At 56.3% G+C, this 22646-nt stretch overlaps 1 protein-coding gene across 3 annotated transcripts in view; it reads right to left on the reverse strand.

Moving 5' to 3' along the window:
- The window catches only part of SLC12A3 (solute carrier family 12 member 3), a 35617-nt gene extending 17241 nt beyond the window's left edge, over positions 1-18376 (reverse strand). The window contains exons 1-18 of one of the 3 annotated variants that reach the window (XM_077898359.1): positions 18046-18376; positions 17495-17638; positions 16056-16131; positions 15271-15366; positions 14867-15006; positions 14383-14493; positions 13284-13395; positions 12961-13091; positions 8740-8824; positions 7658-7812; positions 7338-7445; positions 6840-6963; positions 5071-5172; positions 4031-4186; positions 3111-3210; positions 2291-2402; positions 1769-1909; positions 657-763 (exon numbers count right to left, since the gene is read on the reverse strand). In XM_077898359.1, coding sequence (XP_077754485.1) covers positions 657-763; positions 1769-1909; positions 2291-2402; positions 3111-3210; positions 4031-4186; positions 5071-5172; positions 6840-6963; positions 7338-7445; positions 7658-7812; positions 8740-8824; positions 12961-13091; positions 13284-13395; positions 14383-14493; positions 14867-15006; positions 15271-15366; positions 16056-16131; positions 17495-17638; positions 18046-18327 — 2282 coding nt within the window. In that variant the 5' untranslated portion in view covers positions 18328-18376. Of the gene's footprint in view, positions 1-656; positions 764-1768; positions 1910-2290; positions 2403-3110; positions 3211-4030; positions 4187-5070; positions 5173-6839; positions 6964-7337; positions 7446-7657; positions 7813-8739; positions 8825-12960; positions 13092-13283; positions 13396-14382; positions 14494-14866; positions 15007-15270; positions 15367-16055; positions 16132-17494; positions 17642-18045 lie in introns of all 3 variants that reach the window. The other 2 variants (XM_077898358.1, XM_077898360.1) reach the window with 2 other exon arrangements.
- Between the last annotated feature and the right edge of the window lie 4270 nt (positions 18377-22646).

Here is a 22646-nt window from a genome sequence, read left to right on the forward strand (position 1 = left end):
TAGCCTTTGTTCTTTACACGCTACTACACGCTGCCTCTCTGTACCATGTCAACATAGAAAAGCAACTCAGGCAGGCATTTTCAGGAGGTTGCAAAGGAGGAGCTAAAGGAGAAAGGGTTTGGGGTTCACCCTGAAATCCCTGAGGAGTTTATCCTCCTGGTCCCCTTCCTCACACTACTGCCTCCTGGGAGGCCTGGTTTTGCTTCTTGCTCAGTAGCACCACCTCACAGCTTGAGAGCTGGCTATCAGCAGGCCTTCTAGAGTTCACAGGTGGGCAAAAGGTTTTCACCTAAAAACCTACCTTTTCAATTTCTCTGAGAAGCCAGAAGATCTGGCAACACTGGGCTCACATTTCTGTGTGCACACAACTGGCTGGAGCCAAGTAGCAGCTTTACTGCAGCTTGCCACAGTCCTCACTGCTCCCTGTCGTCCCACACCTGGTCCCCTTCACTGTGTTCCCTGCCTGTTCCCTGCCCACCTTGGTGTCCACAGGCCATAGGTCAGAGTGGCGAGCCCTCAGTGGGTCTGTTCCTTTCTCAGGTTTGGACCAGCTTCTTATAACATCCACTGCTTCCCCTCTGCTTCCCAAGGCCCAGGAAACTCCAAAGGCCCAAATAACAGACCCCAGGCCCTGCCTCCCTCACGCCCTCACTCACTGCAAGATGCCAATGTAATCTTCCACCGTGGCCGGGTGAGCCGACTGCCAGTTCTTCTTGAATCCAACCACCAGAATGTTTGGCTTCATTCTCCCAAGACCTGCGGCCTGCAAAAGGGTGTGGGGGGAGGTGAGGGACTAGGCCTCGTGCCCCACAGGGGCGCTGTTCTCTCAGTCCCACCTGCCCTCCTCACCAGGTGGTGAGGGCTCAGGAATCACATCCTGAGGGTCAGGGTCCTGCTGGCCTGGACACACTCATGAGAAAGGTGAAGCTACAGCCAGAAGCTACAATGACTGGACTGTCCCCATGAGCTCTGGATTATCCCACTTCCTGCTTCTTTAGCAAATTATTTCTCATCACAAGGGACTTAAATTTGTATACCAAGCTTAGCATATCCCCAGGCCATCTTACCCATACATCTTTCATATTTCTTTTTTTAATGTTTCAAAATGTTAAAAAAAATTTTTGAAGTGAAATTCACATGACACAGAATTAACCATTTTAAAGGGTATAATTCAGTAGAATTTTAGTATATTTATAATGCTGTGCAACCATTACTTCTATCCACTCCCAAAATATTTTCATACTCCCAAAAGAAGACCCTGTATGTTCTTTTCTTTAAAAAATGAGAAATATTTGGAATTATTAGAGAGACTTTTGATATGTTGGCTCAGGATCGACAACTGTTATTTTATCTATGCATCCCATTTTACAGCTGAGAAAACTGAGCAGTAAAATGAATTGCCCAATGGAACGTTCTAGAACTTGATCTCAGTGGGGGTTTCACACCACTGGGTGTATCTGCATACGTAAATATTTATCAGATGATACACTTAATATTTTTCACTTTGCTGTCTGTATATTATATTTAATAATAATAATAAAAAAGAATTGCTCAAGGTCACGCAGGCCTCACAGGCTTCAAGGTCAGTTTCCCCTAGGCCCTTGGGCACCCGAATAAAGTGCCTTGAATCAGCATATCTGGAGAGACAAGAAAGGCAGGGACCCCTGGTGCAGCAAAAGGAGCTTCAACTAGCCTCTCAGGACATCCCGCCTTCCAGGTTGTCACATCAAGTAATACGTCCTGTGGTGAAGCCCCAACCCCGTGGCACCTGCATCAGAATCTGAACGCCGCTGCGGAGGTCCTCAGCGATGACATCTGAGTAGAAAGCCTTGATCTTCCTCTTGTTCAGCCACTTGGTGTGCCCATTGGCGATGAGCCGGAGCTCGGGCATCCTCTGTTTGCGGGGTCCCTGTGGGCGGTGGCAGCCGTGACGTCAGGGGCTGCCTTCACCCTCTGGCCTGGTGAGATTCAGCAACTCTCCTCTCTGGAGGCTGCCCCATGGGCTCAGCCACCCCCAGAGGTGCCCATTTCCCCACTGGAATCAGAGCAGGGAGGGAAAGAAGAGGAGGAAGGAGGAGAGAGGAAGATGGAGGGAACAAGCAAGAGGCAGGGCAGCAGGGAGAAGCCGAGGGTTGGGGCAAGGGAGGGGCGACGGCCGGGCCCACAGCTTGCTCCACTGCCCCTTCTGCCCCCCACTCCTCCCCACACTCTCTGCCCCCCATGCAAGGCGGACTTCACGCCCAGGGGCGCCACCAAGGGTACACCTCCCCCACCTACAGGGGCCACTCACGATAAGCACGTGGCCACAGATCATCAGGCTGAGATTCCGGGTGAAGGTGCCCACAAAGTCAACCAGGGCGGGGCGGAAGTTGGGGGGCCCCGTGAGCACTAGGCACTGGGGGCTGAGGAGGGGGAGGCAAAAGTGCATGAGCCACCTGGACAGAGCCCACGGGCATCTGGGAGCAGAAGGCAGGTGCAGAGAAGAGCAAAGACTGGGACAGGGAGGCACGGCACATGCAAGATCCCTGTGCCACGTGGGTGGGTGACTCGGCCTCTGGATGAAGAGGCCGCCAAGGGTCGTGGTCTGGGGCCACTACCAGACTCCGTTGGAGCCAGAAAAAAATTGGTCACCCACCAGCTGTGTGACCTTGGGGCAGTTACTTAATCTCTGTGCGTCGGTGTTCTCATGGGTGACGGGGTCAGTGACCTCACCCCCCCAGGGGGTCGTGGCAAGGTGGCCTAAGGCCCTCCGCACAGCAGTGCAACATAAATCCACGCGGCCGACGGTTGGCACGAGCTCTGGTGGGAGGGCTTCCCGGACACTGTCCTCGCTAAGGAGTCAGCCTGGCGGATGACTGCGACGGGACCACAAGACCAGATCGTCCTGACATGGCCCTCTGCGTCTCCGGGAGCATATTCTGCTGTGAAAACTCAGGTACCAAGAGGTCACCAGACGCGCTTGGTCCCCGCGGAGCAACGTCAGCGCGGGCCCCTGACCGCAGGCAGGTGCTCCGGCTCTGGGCCCTCTCGGAGCCTGGGTGGGGCCCACCCCGGGGTCTGCCCACTTGGGGACAGGAGCCCTCCCAGAGCAGGGACGTGGCTGCGCTCACCGGTAGTTCTTGATGTGGTCCTCCACCTCGTTGAGGCCGACCGAGTAGCTCAGGGCCAGGTTGTAGGAGCCGGCCTGGACCGAGGAGCCCCAGTTCACGTCTGAGCAGGGGTGGGGGGCACAAGATTAGAAAGCCCCCAGGAGAGGGGCGCCTGGGTGGCTCAGGGCTTGAGCATCTGGGGTTTGGCTCAGGTCATGGTCCTGGGGTCCTGGGATCGAGTCTCCCTCTGCCTGTGTCTCTGCCTCTCTCTGCGTCTCTCATGAACAAATAAATAAAATCTTGGCAGGAAAGATAACAAAAGCAAGCCCCGGGAGAAACCAGCCAACCATCGGTGCAGAGGGAGGGAGCGTTGACCTTGTTTAGAAATCAAGCACCGTGGAAGCTGGGCCGCCTGGCCGGTGGACAGCCTGCAGATCTCTTCCTGACCTTTGCACCTATCGTATGGCTACATGTTTAAAAGTTACACTTCCAAGTATTAAACTCTACAAAACATTCTCCTCCCTTGACAAACAGACAATGTCCTGGAAAGCCAGGTTCGAATTGAGAATTCTAGGCTTTCCTGGAGTTCCGTATCCTGTCCCCAACCGGGCACTGTCACCCTGGGATCCTTGTTTGCGTGCATGTAGACACCATACCGTGTCCACCTGCCCTTTGGTCAGCCAGGGCTGGGTGTGTACCCCAGCGGGCTGGCCGCTTCAAGAGGATGGCCCTGGGCAGGCAATTTCATGGCCCTGGGTGGCAGGAGGACAGTCCAGAAGAAGAGGTGTGGGCTCGGAGTGGGCATGTTCCCATAGGCTCCTCACCCCATGAGGCTGGAGGGTGATGCAGGCCCCCTGGCTGGGCTGAAGGGCAGGATGGCTGGCTTGGCACCCCCCAGGAAAAGGAGAGCCCAAGCTTCTGGGCGACCCGAGAGACTGCACCTGGCTTCTTGTAGATCACATAGAGCAGAAGAAAGAGGACGACGCCGATGGCAATGAGGGCTGCCCACCAGGTGAGAAGGAACATGATGACCACAGAGATGACCGCTCCAAATAGCGCCGACCACTTGCTGTAGTATCGGAATGAGGGTCTCCACCCTGGGTGGAGGACGCAGGTCTGTGGGCACACTCTGGAGCATCCTTGTGGGCCAGCGCTGCTGGGTGGCAATGCCAGCAGTGCCCAGAGCCAGGGTCCCAGCCTGTGCCCACGTTCCCCACCCCGGGCTCTCCTGGGGCTGGGCCTGGAGGCTCTGGGGAGGACCACACGCCTGCCTTGGCTGGCATTTGGCCACGTTGACAGGCTACGCCAAGGAGGAGGTGTCCAGCTGCTGCCAAATATGGCCATACGTCAGCACCAGCCCCGGGCCCTGTGTGTCTCACGGAGCCAAGGGGGTGAGAGGGCAGGGAAGGACCTGATTCTGCCTGGCTCCCTAGCACAGGGCCATGCCAGGGCCACCACTAGTGACAGCTGCCCCATGGACAACTGTGGGGCATCAGGTTCCCGGTCTAAGGAAAAGGTGGCCTGGGGGACCGACCCATTGGTGATTTGGGGGTCATCAGAAAAGAGAGATACTTTACTGTCATCTGCCAGAAAATTTTCAGAATAACATACAAATCGATGGCCTATATGAGCAGCACCCCCAGAGTTGTGCAATGTGCAACCTGCAACAACCTGTGACTTTGGCCAATTCTCTCCCTTTTCTGGGGAGTCAGGAATTCCTGACTCCCGTAAGTTGGGGGCGGAGGGCACCAGGGAACTCCTCGCCCCCTGTAGACAGCGTATGAATCCCTGTTCAGTGTATACCGTAAGTGCTTAAGGAATCAGAGCTGCTATTATTATGATTATGACTTGAATGGTCCCTTGGATTGGTTTCCATTGCAGAGGTGACCTTGGTGGGCTCACCTGCACCCGTGCCTTCCCCTCCCCCTTCCTGCCCTGGCCCCACGCGCCTCCTCCCTGGAGCGGTGAGGGGGCTGCCTACCAGGTGAGTTGGTGATGGAGGCGTGGAAACAGCTGAAGTTGATGAGCGCGTAGGAGCACAGGAAGAAGTTGGAGATGATGGGGGCAATGGTGTTGAGCTCAGCTTCAGGGACCCCGGGGGAGAAAGAGGACAGTCTGTTGGGCAACCCTCCCAGGAGCCGCCCGGTGCCCTCCCTCGCAGCTGGGGGATTCCAGACGGGCTCCAGAGGCTCGGTGCGTCTCAACCTTCTCATCTGTGAAATGGGCCCATCATTTTGTGAAACTGATGGGCTGATGTTTTGTTTACCATAAAATGCCGGCTCTTACGAGGATGGGGAGCAGTGGGAGACATTAGGGGATAACCAAGGACAATGGCTGTCACATTTTTCTGTAACCACAAATTACAGTAAGAAATACATTTTACAATGTGACCCAAGACATATATCATCTTTTATCTGAAGCCCCGAGACCATAGGACACGCACAGTTCCATCCACAGTGGAAACCCACTCAAGAACTAGTCCCTTCCCTTCCCTGTCTCACTGGGCTGCCACTGCCCCGGGCACCCCAGACAAACTTCTACATGTGTGTCCTTGTCTTGGGGCCTGCTTCTGGGGAATCCCACAACAAGACAAGCACCTCTCAAGTGTCAGGACTTCTGTGCGTGATTTCATTGAATTGCCACAAGAACCCTGTCCCAGAGCATCTGGGATCATGGTTCTCAGACTGAAGTGCAGTCAGATCCATAAAGTCTGAGCTGGGGGTAGACTGCAGGATGAGCAGGAAGCAGAGATGTGTTTGGAGAACATCAGTCTAGACATTCCCATCCCCTGGGGGTGGCCCTGCTACCTCTTCATCTGGTTCAGGATCCAGGAGTCTCCAAAGTCTGGAAAGGCTCCCCCGAGTGGAAGTGAGTAGACTGGTAGGGTTAGTCCTAGGATTGGTGATGCCAGCATGACTGGGAGGGATTGTGCTATGGCAGGCCCACGGGGCCACCAGCAGCCAGCCCCCACCCTGCTCCTACATAGAGAGCAGGGGCCAGAGGGTCATCATGCTGTAGCACAGCCACTGTCCTTGCCTGGTGAGGCTACCTATCTGCCTTGTTGGCTAAGGAAGTCAGGAAGTACTGGGGAGTATGTGCATGTATGAATGCAACGCATGTGTGTGCGTGTACACAAGTCACTTCCTGCCCACCTGTGACACACCTGCTATTGCTCCCATTCTGCAGGCGAAGAAACCAAGGCTTAGGAAGGTAAGGCAACACAGTGGAAATAGCCAGGATAGAAAGCCAATCTAACTAACTGGTTAACTGGATCCCTCTCCTGGGGGCCTCCTTTACTGTGAAGTCCAAGGAATCTGGCAACTCAAGGTCTGGGAAATGAGACCGTCTAGTTTATACACCTACGGAGATATCGATCCAGCTATTTGTGTCAGCTCCCAAGAGCTGTCCTGTGCTCTGAAGTTGTCCTGGGGACTAATTTGGACCAGCTGGGGGCTGGGGGGGTGGGGGGCAACTTGCCAGGATACAGGAATGGGGAACCAGAAGAGCATGTAGGGTCCCTTCGAACAAAATAGAACGGTCCACCCACCTGGCGTGGTGTGGGAGCCACCCCACCTGGAGGCGGGGGCAGTGGGGACCCCATGACCAGCCCCACTCACTCAGGGATTACTCACTGAGTGCCCACTCCCTGCCTGGCCAGGCTGGGCACCGGGCGCCAGGGTGAGCAGCATGAGGAGGAGCCCTGGCACGTGGCCCCCCAGGCCCCGGCCCCCCGGCCTTGCAGCCTCTCACCGATGATGATGAAGGCCACGGCGATGGCGTAGGCCAGCAGGTAGCCGCGCACCGGCTCCTTGTTCTTGCCGTAGCCCTTCCCGAAGAAGCCGATCAGTGGGTACAGCTGGTCCTGGCACAGGCACTGTGGGCACAGGAAGATGTGTTCACTGCGGGCTGGGCCCCACTCCCCCCCCCCCCCGCAGGCCCCCCTCCCTGGGCCCTGTTTGCTCCCTCCACCTCACCAGGGAGATAGCAAACGGGGTGGGTATCAAAAGCATCCAGGCAAAAGTGGGTCCCCAGGCTGCACAGGGGACCCTCTGGGGTGGGAAATGCAGGTGCTCTTCAAGCACACTTCGGGAAGGGGCTGCTTCCTGCAGGAGTTTGCTCACTGACCCCCTGTTCCCTCAGTCTGCACGTCCATGTCCCATGCCAGACCTCAGTAGCTGTCACCCGGGGACCCTTGCCCCTGGGCCTCCCAGACACCACCTTCCTGCCCTCCCCATTCTGCAGCCTCACCTGGAAGACCTTGGCAGCAGACACAAGGCAGGCCAAGGCGGAAGAAAGGGTGGCCCCAAAAATGCCAGCCGTGATGAGGGGCGCGAAGCCGGACACCATGCTCATGGTCTGCAGGGACACGGGGTCTGGGTCGCTCATGGTGGTGCCCCTCATGCCTGGAGCCCAGGGCACCCCAGTGCCCCCTGCAGGCAGGGGCTAGGTCCCAAGGCCTCTGAGTCCACACCCCTTGCCTGGGGATCCCAGGGGCCGCCGAGGCACTGGCCCCGGGCCCCCCACCCGAGCTCTGCTGGGGCAGACTCCCCGGCAGAGGCCGCGTGCACCTGGTAGTAGTTGATGAGGCCATAGCGGCAGCTGCCCTGGTGAGCACACTCGGTGAAGTTCCAGCCGTAGCCGCAGGCCAGCCCCTCGCAGGCGCCCGAGCCGGCGGTCACCGTGTCATTCAGGACCCCGGAGGCATCTCGAACCACGCAGGAGCCTGAAGGGGGAGCAGGGCTTGGGGAGGCTCCTCCCTCCTCGCCTCCCACCTCCCCAACACTGGCCACTTCTGCAGAGGGCGAGACGCTGCGGAGGGGCCAGCTCCCCCTGTAGCATGTAATAATACTTAATAATAACAATAATAATGCCAATGCAAATAGCTAAATGCAGGAGCACTGACGATGTGCCAGGGACCATGCTAAGGACTTCAAACAACCCTGGGAAGCAAGCCTCACTATTGCTTTCATTGTTGTCGCTCTACAGAGGCACAGTGACCTAAAGTGACCTGTTAAGATCACCATGTCGTCCTTAAAGCAGAGGCCAGATTAGGCCACGTCCCTTGGCCGTCTGTGAGCAGCTTACCTAACAAGGTGGTTACTGGGAGCAAGAGCACCTGAGAGGACCTCAGTGAGAGGCAAGTGTCAACAGCCCAGGCCTGGGTTCAAAGCCCAGCCCCACCATCAGTGGCTGTGTGACCCTGGGCAGGTCACTTAACCTCTCTGAGCTCTGGTTTAGTCCTCTGTAAAGTGGCGGGAATGGCAGTGGCCCAGATGGAATGTGATGAGGCACGCAAAGGGCTGGGCCTATAGTTTAAGTCCGTGGCTGGCATCTTCTTCACCACCACCATCATCCTTATTGTTATTATGAGTCCTCAACTCAGAGTATAATTTGTCCTCTAGGATTTTCCCACCCTTGAATCTGTGACTTAAGGTTTGAAGGGACCAGAGAGCCTGGGCTGACCACTCCCACCCCCACCCCCACCACAAACTACCGCCTCCCATGAAGCTGTTCTAATCACCGCCAGTTGTCCCCAGAATAGGGTTTGAGGCTCCACTTCCTGAGGTTGCCATGTCGTCCTGGTCCAGCTCTTCCTGTTGGAGAGCCAAGTACCCTGTGCCCCTTCCAGCGATCTGGGCTGGCTACTCACCGATGGTGGCTGAGATGGCCAGGTAGGAGACAGTGGTCCAGAAAATGGCCATGAGTGTTCCTTTGGGGATGGCTACAGCAGGGTCCTGGGGAAGGGGGAGGGAGGGAAGGAGGGCAGCCTCTGGGCCTTCTTCCAGGTCCTGCCCTTGTCTGGGGCCAGAGGTGGGCCAGCAACCCCTGACCTGGCCTCTCAGAGCCCCCTTCCCCAGGGCCCAGGGAGGAAGGACCCTCACGACTGCAACCCACAGAGCAGGATGGGACACAAGAACATGGGGCTGAGAATATATCCAGGTTCTGGGAGCCCAGGTGACCGGCTGGATGGGGGGCATGGTCTCCTATGCCTCAGCCCCTGCCGCCCCACAGGACTGCTGGCTGGGTGAATTAATCTGCATCAGGCTCCTAGATCAGGGCCCGGCTCACCGGCCACGCTGGTTGTAAATTGATCACTATTATGCACCGATTGGTTTGTGTGGTACCACAGCAATTAATATACAGACAAGCCCCAAACTCTCCCCTCCGAGGAAAAATTGTGGAGTAACAATGTTACTGTGGAGTAACACAGGCTGGGATTTTTACCTCAGGTTCCTCCCTCCAGGCATAGACCCCAACCCCATGGCAGGCCACATGGGCATTGGGAGTAAACCCATGCACCTCCCCAGCTTTTCCCGGGCCATTCTGCACAGCTGGCAGGTAGGACCACAAATTACAGAGCTGGAGGGACCATGACATGGTTCAGCATCTCAGGCAGGTCCAAACAAGGCTGGCAACGACCCGGTTCTCTGCCTCAAACACTCAGGAGCCTGATTTGGAACCAACAGTCGTTCAGTGATGGCCAAGTCCTGGCCCCACCTTGAGGACCCTGGGCCCAGGGAGAAGAGGTACAGGCAAGATCCTGCCAACACAGGGCAGACTGGGGTGTGCTGCAGAACAAGGGCAGGGAGAGAGCACAACAGGTTGCAGGAACCACGGGAGGCCTCATGGTGAAGGAGACCACCAACCAACCGACCGACTGACCGACGAGGTAGCTCTGAAGGCAGGGGATGGGCGGAGGGGAGTGGCAGGCCAGAGCAAAGTAGACACAGAGGTGCAGAGCGGGAGGGAGGCCGAGGTCTCTGCTCTGGGGGCCCTGCAGCCCTGTCGTGTACCAGGATGGAGTGACTAGGTAAAGCACACAGAGTCCCTGGTCCCTAGGCCAGCAGACTGGCCTAACTTCCCATCCCACCTAGAGTGGCTTGAATGGAGACTCCAAAAATTCCTGTTCCCCCAGAACCTCAGAATCTGACCTTATTTGGAAATAGGGTCTTTGCAAAAGTAATTAGTTAATATGAGGTCCTGCCCAGTTAGGCAGGTCTTAAATCCAGTGACCAGTCTTCCTGAAAGAAGAGGCAAGGACACACGGAGGGAAGAAAGCCACAGGAAGGCAGGGGCAGGGACTGCAGAGAGGCAGCTCCATGCCAGGGAAGGCTGGGGCTTGTCAGAGCCGCCAGAAGCTGGGAGAAGAGAGGAAGGACCCCCCACCCCAACCCCCTAGAGCCTTCAGAGGGAGCCTGGCTCTTGACACCTTTGTTGTGGACGTTTGACTTCCCAAACCATATGCCAAAATAAATGTCTGTTGTTTTAAGCGCCAGTGTTCGTGGTGGTTGGTGTCAGCGTCCCCAGGAGATGGCTCCACCCGGCCTCCATCAGGCCCCCACCTCTTGGCCTGAAATCTCCGCCCCTGGCTCATAAGTCAGGCACATCTGAGTCTACATCCCAGCATCTCTTCTCAGCCATGAGAGAGAGACAAGCCCCTGAACCTCATGATGCCTCAGGATGATACGCGGCAGGCAGTAAGCACCCATAAATGGGAGCACTCAGGAGTGGGAACCGTGTTGTGCTCAGGGACCTGCCCTGGGGCCACACCAGGCAAGGAATTGACCCCACATCACTAGGAAGCCTCTTGTCTCTGAGCCTCAGCCTCCCCATTGCAAAATTAAGCTAGTAAAGCTTTCCTCGGCCGTAGCACAGGGGACGGTCACAAGATTGCTCTGTAAGCACTAGGGGGCTGGGGAGGTGTGAGGGATTAATAGTGATGATGGGAACTCTAACATCACCCCCTTAGGTCCTGGCTCCTATGTCACCTTCTGGGGTGGCCTCTGGCCACCTTGTCTGACTTTGCTCCACGCCCCCAGGGGTGACCTACCCTCCTTTGCGCTCCATCTCCACCATCGAGCGAACGCCACGTCCTATTTACTTATTGGTCGATTGTCTCTCTTTCTTGCTAGAATGTCAGCTCCACGAGGGCAGGACCTTATGTCTGTTTTGTTTACTGCTGTATCCACAAGACCCTGGCACAAAGCAGGTGCTCAAAAAATATTTGTTGAATGGTAAGTTTATGATGAAGTTGAGGCCTCTTTGTTCTAGAAACTTGCATTCCAGTCCCTCTGCCCGCTGTGGGTGTGTGGCCCTGGGCAACCCTCAGCCCTCTCTGAGCTTGGTTTGCTCTGGGTGACATCTGGGTGACGATGGTATGAGCCCTCACAGTCACCCCCGAGGATAACCTTTGTGAAGAATGAGCCACCCTGCAGCCACATGGAAAAAATTACCATGACCTTGACTACCAGCCCTTGGTACTTCCTCCCTGCTAGGCACTGTTCAAAGCAGGGAATCCTCATTCTCTGCTTTGCAATAGGAAGGGGTGGTGTCAGTTTTACCATTGGCAAAGCTGAAGCCCCGAGATATTTTAAGGGCCTTGCCTCAAGTCTCCATGGAAAGGAGCTACTCTTCTGCTGAGGACACCCTGTCTCACAGAACAGGCTGAGGGCTGGATTCAGGAGGGAAGGTCCCCTTTAAGGCTTGAGGGCATTTAGGACAGAGCAAAGGTGCACCCCCTGCCCCACCTGCAGCTCCAGAACAGCTGCCTGGCCCCTGACACCTGCACACCCCGATGGTTGGAAACTTGAGAGGCTGCACGAAGCGTCTGGATGAATCGTGAGGCTACGATGCTCTGTGACAGAGCTGGCAGGGGAACCGGGCTGAGCACAAGGACGGCCTCTGCAGGGACCTCGGGGCAGGCAGGCAGGCAGGCAGGCAGGCCAGGCCTCTGCTGGATGCTCCCCAGAGAGAAGACGGGAGCCGGGCTAACGCGGCCAGCTCTGATTTCCAGGCCATGCCCTGTTCCCCCTGGGCACACTCACTCAGAGCCAGGTGGGGTGGAGACTGTCTCCAAGGCACAATTCTTAATTCATTTAAGAAAATGCATCAAGGAACCCCTTTCAAGTGGGACTGGAGGCTGGGTGTGGGAGGAAGTGTTCCTAGCACCGGGCCAGGCTCTCCGCCTTCACTCCACTTGCACACCATCTCTCTCCTTGACACTGCCCCAGCCCAGACACCACTGGACCTCTTGGCTTTCAAAGTCCAGCTCCGGCCCCACCTCCACCCAGGAGTTTGGCTGGAGCCCCTGCCAACGTCCGTCTCTCCTCCCCCACTTTATAGCGCTTTGTGCTTCTTCTCTAAATGTCCCATTCAATACATTTCACCACTATTCACTCAACAAACATGGACTGAGCACCTAGTAGATGTCTGCCTCTCAGCTGGGAGTGGGGACATTGAGGTAGGCCTCAGCTCTCCAGATAAAGAGAACTGGAAGGGGGAAGAGACTCATAAATGGCTTGACCTCCACACGCAAGGGGACCCATGACTCTGGCAGAAGGGCTGGGAAAGATTTTAGGACGGAGGTGTTATTTCAACGAGGAACAGAACTTCTCAAGGTAAAGAAACATCCCAGGGAGAGAGCGCAGCAGAGATAAAAATGTGGAGGAAAGACAGGCAACGTGGAGGAAACAGCAGATCCTGGGGGCTGGGGCAGGGGACGTGGGGACAGGGGACAGCGGCGATGGTGGACGGGAGCCTGGACCTCTGAGCAGTTGAGAGGGAGAGCCCGGGGGGGGGGGGGGTCAGCCCAGCAAGGAGGTGCACGAACCAGTCTGACCTGGCCCAGTCTTCCCCCTGAGGCTGAGAGACCCTGGGAACTAGGGAGGAGACCGCCCTTTTCAGGGTGGTCCTCCAGGCCTAGCTGGTGTCAATCAACAACCTCAGAATGGAGGGGAATGAACAGAGTTGGTTTGCTTGGCTGGGATTGAGTTGAGTTGGACTCGACTGGGTTTTAGAAGCTCTGGCCCCGCGGTCTTGGAGATCCTGGGAGGACAGGGCCAGGAAGCAGGGGGACGAGTGTCCCACTCACCTTGAGGTCCCCAGAGATGTTGGCACCTGCCAGGATGCCTGTGGCGGAGGGGAAGAAGATGGAGAACATCCCGAAGAAGCTGCCGTCTGCACCCCGCCAGTCGGGTACCAAGTTCTGGACAAAAATGTCTCCTGCAAGACCAAAGCCTGAGTCAGGCCCCCTGGAAGGCTGGGCCCAGCCAGACAGGCAGGAGGCTCCTCCTCTCTGGCAGCTTCTGTGGTCCTAGGAGTTGGGGGTCGTGTCCTCCCACTGCCCACAGAATGGCCCAGATGGGTGGACAAGCTGTACCTGTCTCCAGAGCCATGGACCCAACCTGCACGTACCCCGGTAGCTGAAGAAGCCTTTGGAAGCCTTGTCCTCAGATGGGGGGATTAGCGTCCCCACCAAGTAGTTGGCAAAGGAGACCATGATGACAAGGAAGAAAAGCACCTGGGCCTAGGGATAAAAGACCCTAGAGGTCAGACGGCCTGGCCTCATGCTCAGGGAGCCCCAGCAGGACAGGACCTGCCCAGGGCCTCTCCTTCCCCCATTCATTCATTCATTCATTCATCTACACCCCTTAGGCTGCCAGCCCCGTTCTAGGAGTTGGCAATACAGCAAGGCTTTTGTGTTGCTGATAAATATGGAACATGACTCTAGGGTCAGAACGAGGGTGTGAGAGGGACCGTGTCGGGGCTACTTTAGCAGAGCAGCTGACGAAGGTAACTCAAGGATCCAAAGGAGGCAGAGGAGTGAGCAGCAGAGGGCATAAGCTGGGGACACTCAAAGAACAGCAAGGAGACTAGCAGAGCTGGAGGCCAGAGTGAGAGAGAGAGAGGAGACACAGGAGTGGGGGGTGGAGGCCAGATCTGGCAAGTCTGCCCACTGACGCCCCATATTTATTCAGCCCTCCTTCCCTGCTAAGCTCTGAATTTTGGCTGGATACAGGTTCCCATGAGCATGCATCCCTCCTCCCTGCCTGTAGCTTAGGTGTGGCCATGAGACCAAGTTCTGGCTGATGGGATGTGAGCAGAGAGATGTGTGCAACTCCAAGGTGGTGCCCGAAAAAGAAAAGGAAAAAGAAGTTCCTCCTTTTTGCCCTCTCCCCTCCCTGCTGACTGGGCAGTGGCCCTGGTGGCCCTGGTGGCCCTGGTGGCCGCCATGGAGCAGGTGCATGAAGGGCACACCCAGGGAGAGAGAGGCCATAGGACGGAAGTGGTCTGGGTGCTTGAGCTGCAGGAACCACACACACCTGGACTGTTACGGGAGAGAGAAACACACCACTCTTGCTCAAGACCCTGATCCCTAGGGCCTATTTGTCACAGCAGCAGAGCTGAAAGCCTAGCTGATACACCAAGAAGACTGGGACTTGCTCCTGGACTGGGAGCGAGGCCTCACGACTCCCACCTCTCCACCTCACCACTCCCAACATCCCCTCCTCACCTTGGACTCCCACTCCATGCCAGCCAGGGAGATAGCCAGCAGCACGGTGACGGTGACCACGCCGATGATGCGAATGTCATTGATGGGGTCCACAATGGGTGTGCCATGCTCCTGGGGAGGGGGACAGGCCAGGCTGCAGGCTGCCCTCGGAACAGCCCACCCTCCAGACTCCTCCACCTGGATTCACCTCAACTATGGGCGCCCTCTCATAGCAACACACAAACACAAGCACCTTCCCTGCCAGCAGAGCCTCCACAGTGGCTGCTGTCTCGGCCTGGACAATTTGACCCTAAAGGCAACACACACCCTTGAAGGGGACTCAAGGAATGGTCTTTATTTGATGATATCATCATGGTCACCCACAGCGGATCAGACTGTGGCCTCGGTCCCTGACTGGGAAAATTGGGCAGACGGGAGGGAGGGCCCGGCCCAGTCGGGGTTGGAGGGGAGCAAGGTAGGCTGCCCAGGCTCCCTCTGGCTTCACCTGGAGCAGGTCCCTCACGGTCTCCGCGAAGCCCACGGTGTGCATGGCCACACCCACAGCGTTGGCAAAAGCAAAAATGAGGCCAATGGAGCCCCCTAGTTCTGGGCCAAGACTCCGGGAGATGAGGAAGTAGGTGCCACCTATTGGGGACAGAGCCAAGAGCCATGAAACCAGAGGAGTCAGCTGGCTGGGGTGGGCTTGGGGCAAGCAGACACGGAGGTTGGGAGAGGGTAACCATGGGACCCCCAGCCCATCCATGGGGGCCCAAAGCCTTCACCTGGAACCAGGGGGAGCAGGCTGGGGCATCCCCATTTTGATAGGGAGTGCTCAGAGGCCCATTCCCAGGGTGAAGACCAGGGGAGTGACAGGAAGGAGGAGGGCCTTTGGGGTGGGGTGGGGCCCACCTGACTTGACCCTGCCGTTGGTGGAGATAGCTGAGATGGAGAGGCCGGTGATGGAGGTCACGGTGACGGACAGCAGGATGATGATCCAGGTCAGGACTGTGGGGTGGGTGGGGATGTGGTCACCAAAAAACTCAGCTGGGGCATTTCCCAGGTGAGGAGCCACATGAGGAACCTGAGTCAGCCAACTGGTTTGCCATACCACCTAAGTCACCTCCCTTCTCTGGGCCTCAGTTTTCTCATCTGAAAAATGGGTCTCTGTCTCCCACCTGGTATATTCTGAACAGCCAGGGAGCTGATGAGCCCATGGGAAGTCACCCTCCTTTAGGAATAAAAAAGTCACCACTCAATAAGCACCTTTGGTGCCAAGTCCTATGCTGTTTTACATACATCATAGAAATCCCACAATAGGTCTGTGAGGTAGGGACACTTATCACATCCATTTTACTGATGAGGAAACTAAGGCTCAGAGAGGTTAAGAAACTTGTGCAAGGTCGCACAGCATGAGAGCTAGCAACTGAACCTTGGTGTCTGTCCAGAGCACAAGTTTCTAACCTGGATGCTATGCAGTAGAGATTTACTCCAAGAGGCTGAGTGACCCACTGAGGGCAAACAGAGCGGGGGAGAGACCCCAGGCCTGATTACTCCATGTCTAGACTCCTCTGTCACACTTCCCTGACCTCCGTCACTGCAGGAGCCTGTGGCTCTGTACCCCAAATTCAAGATGGAGGTCTGGGAGGATCAAGTCTCAGGCATACCCTCGCCTTCCCTCCGGAGGTGGCACTCACCAATGCCTGCCTGGGCTGTAATCCAGGGGAGCCGTAGGTAGAGAATCACGCCCCAGATGTTGAGCATGCAACGGATCTGGGATGAGAGAGGGGTCAGAGGCCAGGGGTCAGGGGTGGGCTGGATATCCCGAAGCCAAACACACAAGTCCCTGTCCCCAGTCATGGTATGGCATCGGAACTTTGACCTAGGGGACCCTGGGTCCTTTCTTTGCTCTACTTACATCAGTGGGTTCCTACCTCAATGCCCCTCCAGTTCTGTGGGGCAGGGAGGGCAGGCGTACCCAGAGATCCACCTGCCCCTCCCACCCAGGAGGTGAGGATTCTGTGTCTGCCAGCCCCAGCCATGGTCCCAGTGGCCAGCTGTTGGCCCAGGGCCTGGCATCTCTGGGGAGCACAGCAAATGCCAGCTGAGCCAAGGCCCCACACACAAGCAGAAACAACGCTCGTGTTGCTGTGACTTCAGCTTCCAAATTTAAAGCAAAGACAGAGGCTACAGCTGAGACTGAATTCCAGGGAGGTGGGGGTGCTGCTGTGGTCTTTGGCTCCGGCCAAGTTCTTGGGGTGGGGCAGGAGCATGTGGGATTTACGAGGCGGGGAGACTTCTAAGGCCCTCTGTGTGCTCCGAGATACTGAACACGGCCCGCAGCCTGGAGGGAAGATCCATACTCCATATATGAGCTGCTGGGGTGGAGGGGAGCTCGCAGTTCAGATGGAAACAAGGAAGCACAGCCAGTAGGCAGAGTAAGGTCGGAATCCAGGCCTCCTGCGCCCACCCCCTCCCGAAGCAGGACCAAAGCCTTCTAGGGATGCGATCCCCTCTGAAAAGTCCCATAATGCCTTCCAAAGCCTTTGCCTTCCAAAGTTCATTTGATTCTCTGCTGGTGCTCTACCCTGCAGGACGCCTTCCCCTTCCCATCACCGGGAACGACAAAACACGCTCCTGGAGTTGTGTGTTTAGTGCTGCCCCCTGGTGGCTATGGGGGAAAACATTTTCTTCTAATAATTCCTAGGAAGGCATTGATCCAAGCGGTCTGTTTTTTTTTTTTTTTTTGGTACGCAAATTTTTAAAAAAATTTAAATTCAATTTGCCAACATATAGTATAACACCCAGTGTTCGTCTATTAACTCATTTAATTCTCATCATTTCGCAGGTGAAGAAACTGAGACACAGACAGGTTAACTAACTTGTCCAATGCCACAGGACAAGCAGGTATCCAGAGATCTTTCCCAGGGTGAGATATCAACCTGGGGAATACATGGGGCTGGAGAAGCACAAAACCAGGGAAAATTGGAGGTCGCTCTGCAGATGGGGAAACTGCGGCCCAGGCTGGGCCTTGGGTCTACCCTGGCCACTAAGACCTGAGAGTCAGAGCTGCCCCTGGATAGAGCCACGTCTCCCCCACTTGCATTCCTGGGCATCCCATCCACACCCTACTTACCATCACCCCCTTGACCCAGCCAAAGCGCACGGGCTCCCCAGGCTGCTTCTCACTGTTGGTGCCTGCCTCATCCTCCACCAGCCCGTCGGTCATCTCATGGCTGGGCCGGGTGTCAAAGGCCAGGGCATGCAGGTGGCTGCCTTCCTGCTGGAGCCCAGAGGCCGCAGGTCAGGCAGGCACCAACAATCCGGCTCCCCATCCACACCCTCCACGGTCCAGCCTCCCCTCTGCTGCAGACCTCCCTCGGTCCCATGTCCCTTTCTCTTTCAGGTGTGTGCAGTCTCTGTGCACTGCCACGCCCGGGAGCTCATTACCTCTGTAGGAGGCCAAGACTGATGATTGTGTTGCCAATGGCTGGACAATAAACACTACAATACGTGTCCAGATCTTTATGGCTTCCATGCCCGCATTTCATTCAGGCCTCTCAACCCATGAAGAAGACAACTGTCTGTCCCCACAGCACAGATGACAGAGCCAAGGCTCAGAGAAGTTAGGTAACTGGGTCAAGGTCACACAGCAGGAAAGTGGCCAGGCTTTGAGATGGTGCCTACCTTGAGGAAGGAGTGCAGATCGGCCAGCGTGGGCCGGACCTTCCGGGGCTCTCCGGGCAGGGCGCTGTTGGCATAGTGCTCGTAGGCTGGCACCACATCGATAGTGTTGTAGCCAAAGGTACGCATGTAGAAGGTGCTGCCGTGGGTCAGGTGGCTGGGGTGGCTGCTATCACAGGCAGCCGGCGGTGGGGGCTCATCGCCCCCCAGCAGCGTGCTGATGATGAAGCGCCCACTGCACAGTGCGGGGTCCCCTGGCATCTCTGACACCGGCAGCTCTGCCATTGTGGCACTGGGTGTCAGGGGAGGGGGCCAGGGGCGGCGGGGACGTCCTGGGTGGCTTTATAGGCTGGGCCCACAGCAGGGAGGAGGAGGGAGTTTGGTCCAAACCGCCCACGGCTGGCGAGCAGGACCCGGACAGGGTGGGAGGCCGAGCACGTGCCCACTGCTGTCCTGCCCGCCCCTTGATCGCGGAGATAGCAGCCCTGCCTGGGACCAGAGCCAGGCACAGAGCGGGAAAGGGGGAAACACACCTCACCCCCGGGTCCCTGAGAGGCTTTTCTGAGTCCGAGAGCAGAGGACATCTGTGGGACTCTGGGAAGGAGTACTCGCCAGAGGACACTCAGGAAGCCCGTGAGGGGCCCCAGAGACACCTGAGGCTCCACCCTACGTGGTTCAAAAGCCTCTTATTTGAGTACATAGTATTTTGTTTTATTTTTTAGGTACTTAGCACTGTGACTAGATGAATGGCATGACACTTAAAAATGTAGTTTATATATACACACATATATAGAAAAGGTTAGTCTCTCACTTGGACCTCTGACTCCCATTGGGCATGTCCTTCCAAAGACATCTCAGAGAGTATGAGCCAGTATGTGCAAGCACCCCCAAACCAGAGTTCAGCATGTGCCCGGTGTGATGTGTAGCCCCCCACTCCGCCCCTTGTGGACTGGCGAGGCCCACAGGGCAGCTGGGTACCACCCCCACACTCACTGCACAGCCTCCCAGGCTCTGCCTCCAGGACACTGGTTATAGAGCCCCAGGAGATAGTGCCTCTCCCGGGCCAGCACAGGCAGGGAGCCCCCAGAGTCCCTGGCAGGCAGGGGGCAAAGACCCCACCCTGGTGCAGAGTCAGATCAGGCTCCGATTTTGCCAGCAGCCCTGAGGCCACGCTTTGAATGCATGGGGGGCTGTAGGAGGGAGCCCTCTGGTCACCAGAGGCGCCTGAGCCATTGCGGGGTTGAAATCTGAGCTGAAACCAGGCAGGGGTCAGGAGAGAGGCGTTAGCAGTTAGCGTGGTGCCACCATGTGATGTGCCACCAGCGGGATGTGCCACCAGCTGATGTGCCACCAGCGGGAAGGTGTGCCTGCGCTCACGATGCTGCTGAGTAAGTGGGGGAAAGGGACATGGAGACAGCCCAGCCCACTGTGTAGCGAGGGAAGCAATGGGAGAGACGCCCCTGAGGAGGGTCAGGGTGAGGACAGCAGGATGGGACAACCCCTGACCAGGAGTCTTGGAGGATGAGCTACTTCTCTGGAGGCAGGGGATAGACGGAGGCACTGCCAGCTCCAGGCGCCAGCCATCCTCAGGAGAGACACGGGAGACACATTTCTTCTCCCCCTCTGCCCTGCCCCTCAGACTTGGGCTGAGATGCCTGGACTTTTCTGGACTCCATGACTTCTACCGGCAAGCCAGGCCTAGCTGACTGAGGACTTACAGGGGGGCCCGCCTGTCCCCTCTCACTCTGGCCCAGGGGGGCCCAGGATAGGTGTGCCCAGCTGCAGGCCCGGGCAGAAGGGGGCAGCTGGGAATGCTTCACCTGTGTCAGAGCCACAAACTGCGTTAGGGGCTCAGGCTCCAAGATGAGTGTGCTTGGCCTGGGCTCCAGGAGCCCCGCAAAATTGTGGACAAGTTTGCACACCTAAGTGCATTTTTCTGGGAAGGGGGACATAAGTTTTGCCTAATCTTCTAGAAGGCAAGCCCACGGGGGCAGGGATCTGGGCCTATCCTGTCCATTGATAGCCTGAAGCAACTAGATCAGCACACAGTAGGTCCTCAATAAATGTCTGTTGAATGAATGATGAAGGGGAGCCAGAAGCAGAGGCCAAAGAGCAGCTGCCACAGAAACCCTCGGTGTCACCCTGAGTCAGGGGGCAAGGGGCAGCTCCTGGGCATTCTCCTGGCTCAAACAGGCATAGAGGTGAGCTGGGGAAGACAGGCCCTCGGTGACAGGCCCAGAAGATTATGATCACTGTATAGCTTTTTGCAAAGTTTAGATATTCTTCATATGTTAAATTTTTAAAAAGATTTTATTTATTTATTCATGAGAGACACAGAGAGAGGCAGAGACACAGGCACAGGCAGAGGGAGAAGCAGGCTCCCCACAGGGAGCCCGATGTGGGACTCGACCCCGGAACTCTGGGATCATGTCCTGAGCCAAAGGCAGAGGCTCAACTGCTGAGCCACCCAGGTGCCCCATGCATGTTAATTTTTTAAAAGACTTTTCTTGGGGCTCCTCCTAGTTCCCCCCAGGCCTGCCTACCCCCTTGCCAGGATTTCTAGGTCCCCCTCTAGCTTCTGGAGAAGTGTGTCCGCAGCCCTCACACAGGCTGCCAGTGGGGCTGAGGGCTAGGAGGTGAGACTCCAGGTCAGTGTTCCACCTTCCGGGCAGCCCCCTACCGGTCAGGTTAGGGAGAAGAGGGCAGGTCACTCATTCCCTCCCACGATGCCTCTGGGCAGATCTTATCATTCTCTCACTTTTAAACTGCCACCTGACTGGCCCAAGTCACAGCTGCCCAACAGCCCCTTCCACTAATCCACACACCCTGTCCCCAGAGCAACTGTGGAAATTTCCTGATTAACATCCTGGGAGAGGAAGGGGCCAGAAGGGGCGAGGGCTGGTTCCCAGGAGCATGGGGACCACAGAGAGGGAGGAGCCACAGATCTGTCGGTGACCTTGGGCAAGTCATTTCTTCCTCCCTCCGTGAAAGCCAGGCCCGGGGCAGCTCCAAGGTACCTCCCAGCCCCAGAGGGAGAACTGCTGCTTCAAGAAAACTTTCCTGTCCCTCTTCATCTCTCTGGGGGGAGGAGAGAGATAAACAAGACCCCTTGAAGGCCTTAGCAATAGAATAAGAGGAAGAGACTGTCGGCACTACCTTGCGCCAAAGCACAAGCCCCTAGGAACGGGGATTCTTACATGTGGACAGAATATCGTCCAGTTGCAGACACTCTTCAGGATGGCAGAGACACGGTGCTCTTTTTGCAGGTTTCAGCTCTCATGAGGCTCTCAGAGCCCTGAAGGTCCAGGAGCCAGGACTCAGAATCGAGCGGATCCAAAACAAAGCCCTGAGATTGAGTCTCAAGCTCGCATCTCAGACTTCAGTTTCCATGGGTCTTGGGACAAATCGTTTGACTGGGATGAGCCTCAGCAGCAAAATGGAATCGAAGGCTGCACCAGTGTCAGTGGTGACTCACCTTGCCAGTGTCAGCCGCTGGTGGAGAGACTCAAGGCTCCTTAAGTCTCCCACTTCTCAGGGGGACGGAGAAGTTCCTTCTCAGCTTCTAGACCGAGAGGAGCACACGTGCAAAGGCCCTGGGATCAGAGTGCAGTTAGAGCTTCAAGATAGCAGGAAGGTCATTATGGTGGAGCAGAGGGACCAAGGAGATGGGATTTTGGACTTGGGCTCCTTGAGTCTCCCGCTTCTCAAGGGAATGGAGAAGTTCCTTTATCTTAGGAACTAAGGACTCAGTGGTTGGGAAATTCCCTAGAAGTGGAAACCTGAGGCCCAGGGCTAACATGGTCAGGACAGGGCGGGGCCTGCTGCAACCTCTGGATCTCAGAGCCTCCTATCTTCATGGCCACAGAGGCATTTATTTAAGCATTCATTGGGCCCTTCCTGTGTACAAGCACTGGAACTCACAACCTTGCCTGGCAGACAAGCCATCAAGGTGACTGTGGCAACTGGCTAGGAGAGAGGGAAGGGATTCTAGGGTACGGGGTCAACACAAGGGAAGAGGTGACCGGGTCTGGAACACACAATGCCATGGGGGTCAGGGAGGAGGGAAGAAGGGGGGAATATGAGGTGTTTCTTCATTCACACACATTTATTGAGTGCCTACCGCATACTATGCCCCGTGCTAGGCAAGGAAGGCATCATGGAGAACAAGACAAAGACCTTGCCCTCCTGGAGCTCACATTCTAGTGGGGAGACAGACAGTAAATAAGCAAACAATCATTATAATACATTTAACGATAAGCGCTATTAAGAAAACAAAGCTTTAAAAAAAAAAGTTAGGAGGGGCATTTAGGCCTCTCTGAAAATGAGGAATTTGAGATGAGTTCCAACAGTGACAAGGAGCTGCCCATATGCAGGCAGGTATGAGTTCAGGGCTTTTAGACCGAGAGGAGAGCATGTGCAAAGGCCCTGGGATCAGAGTGCAGGTGGAGCTTCAAGATAGCAGGAAGGCCAGTATGGTGGAGCAGAGAGACCAAGGAGATGGGGTTTGAGACATGAAAGGGGAAACGTAGGGCTCAGAAACTAGGGCCCAAAGTTTTTTTGTCCATCATGTGATGATCAGGTTTCTATTTGTCAAAGATCACTTT

Source organism: Canis aureus, chromosome 5 (genome assembly GCF_053574225.1).
Source record: "Canis aureus isolate CA01 chromosome 5, VMU_Caureus_v.1.0, whole genome shotgun sequence".
Taxonomy (NCBI): Eukaryota; Metazoa; Chordata; class Mammalia; order Carnivora; family Canidae; genus Canis; species Canis aureus.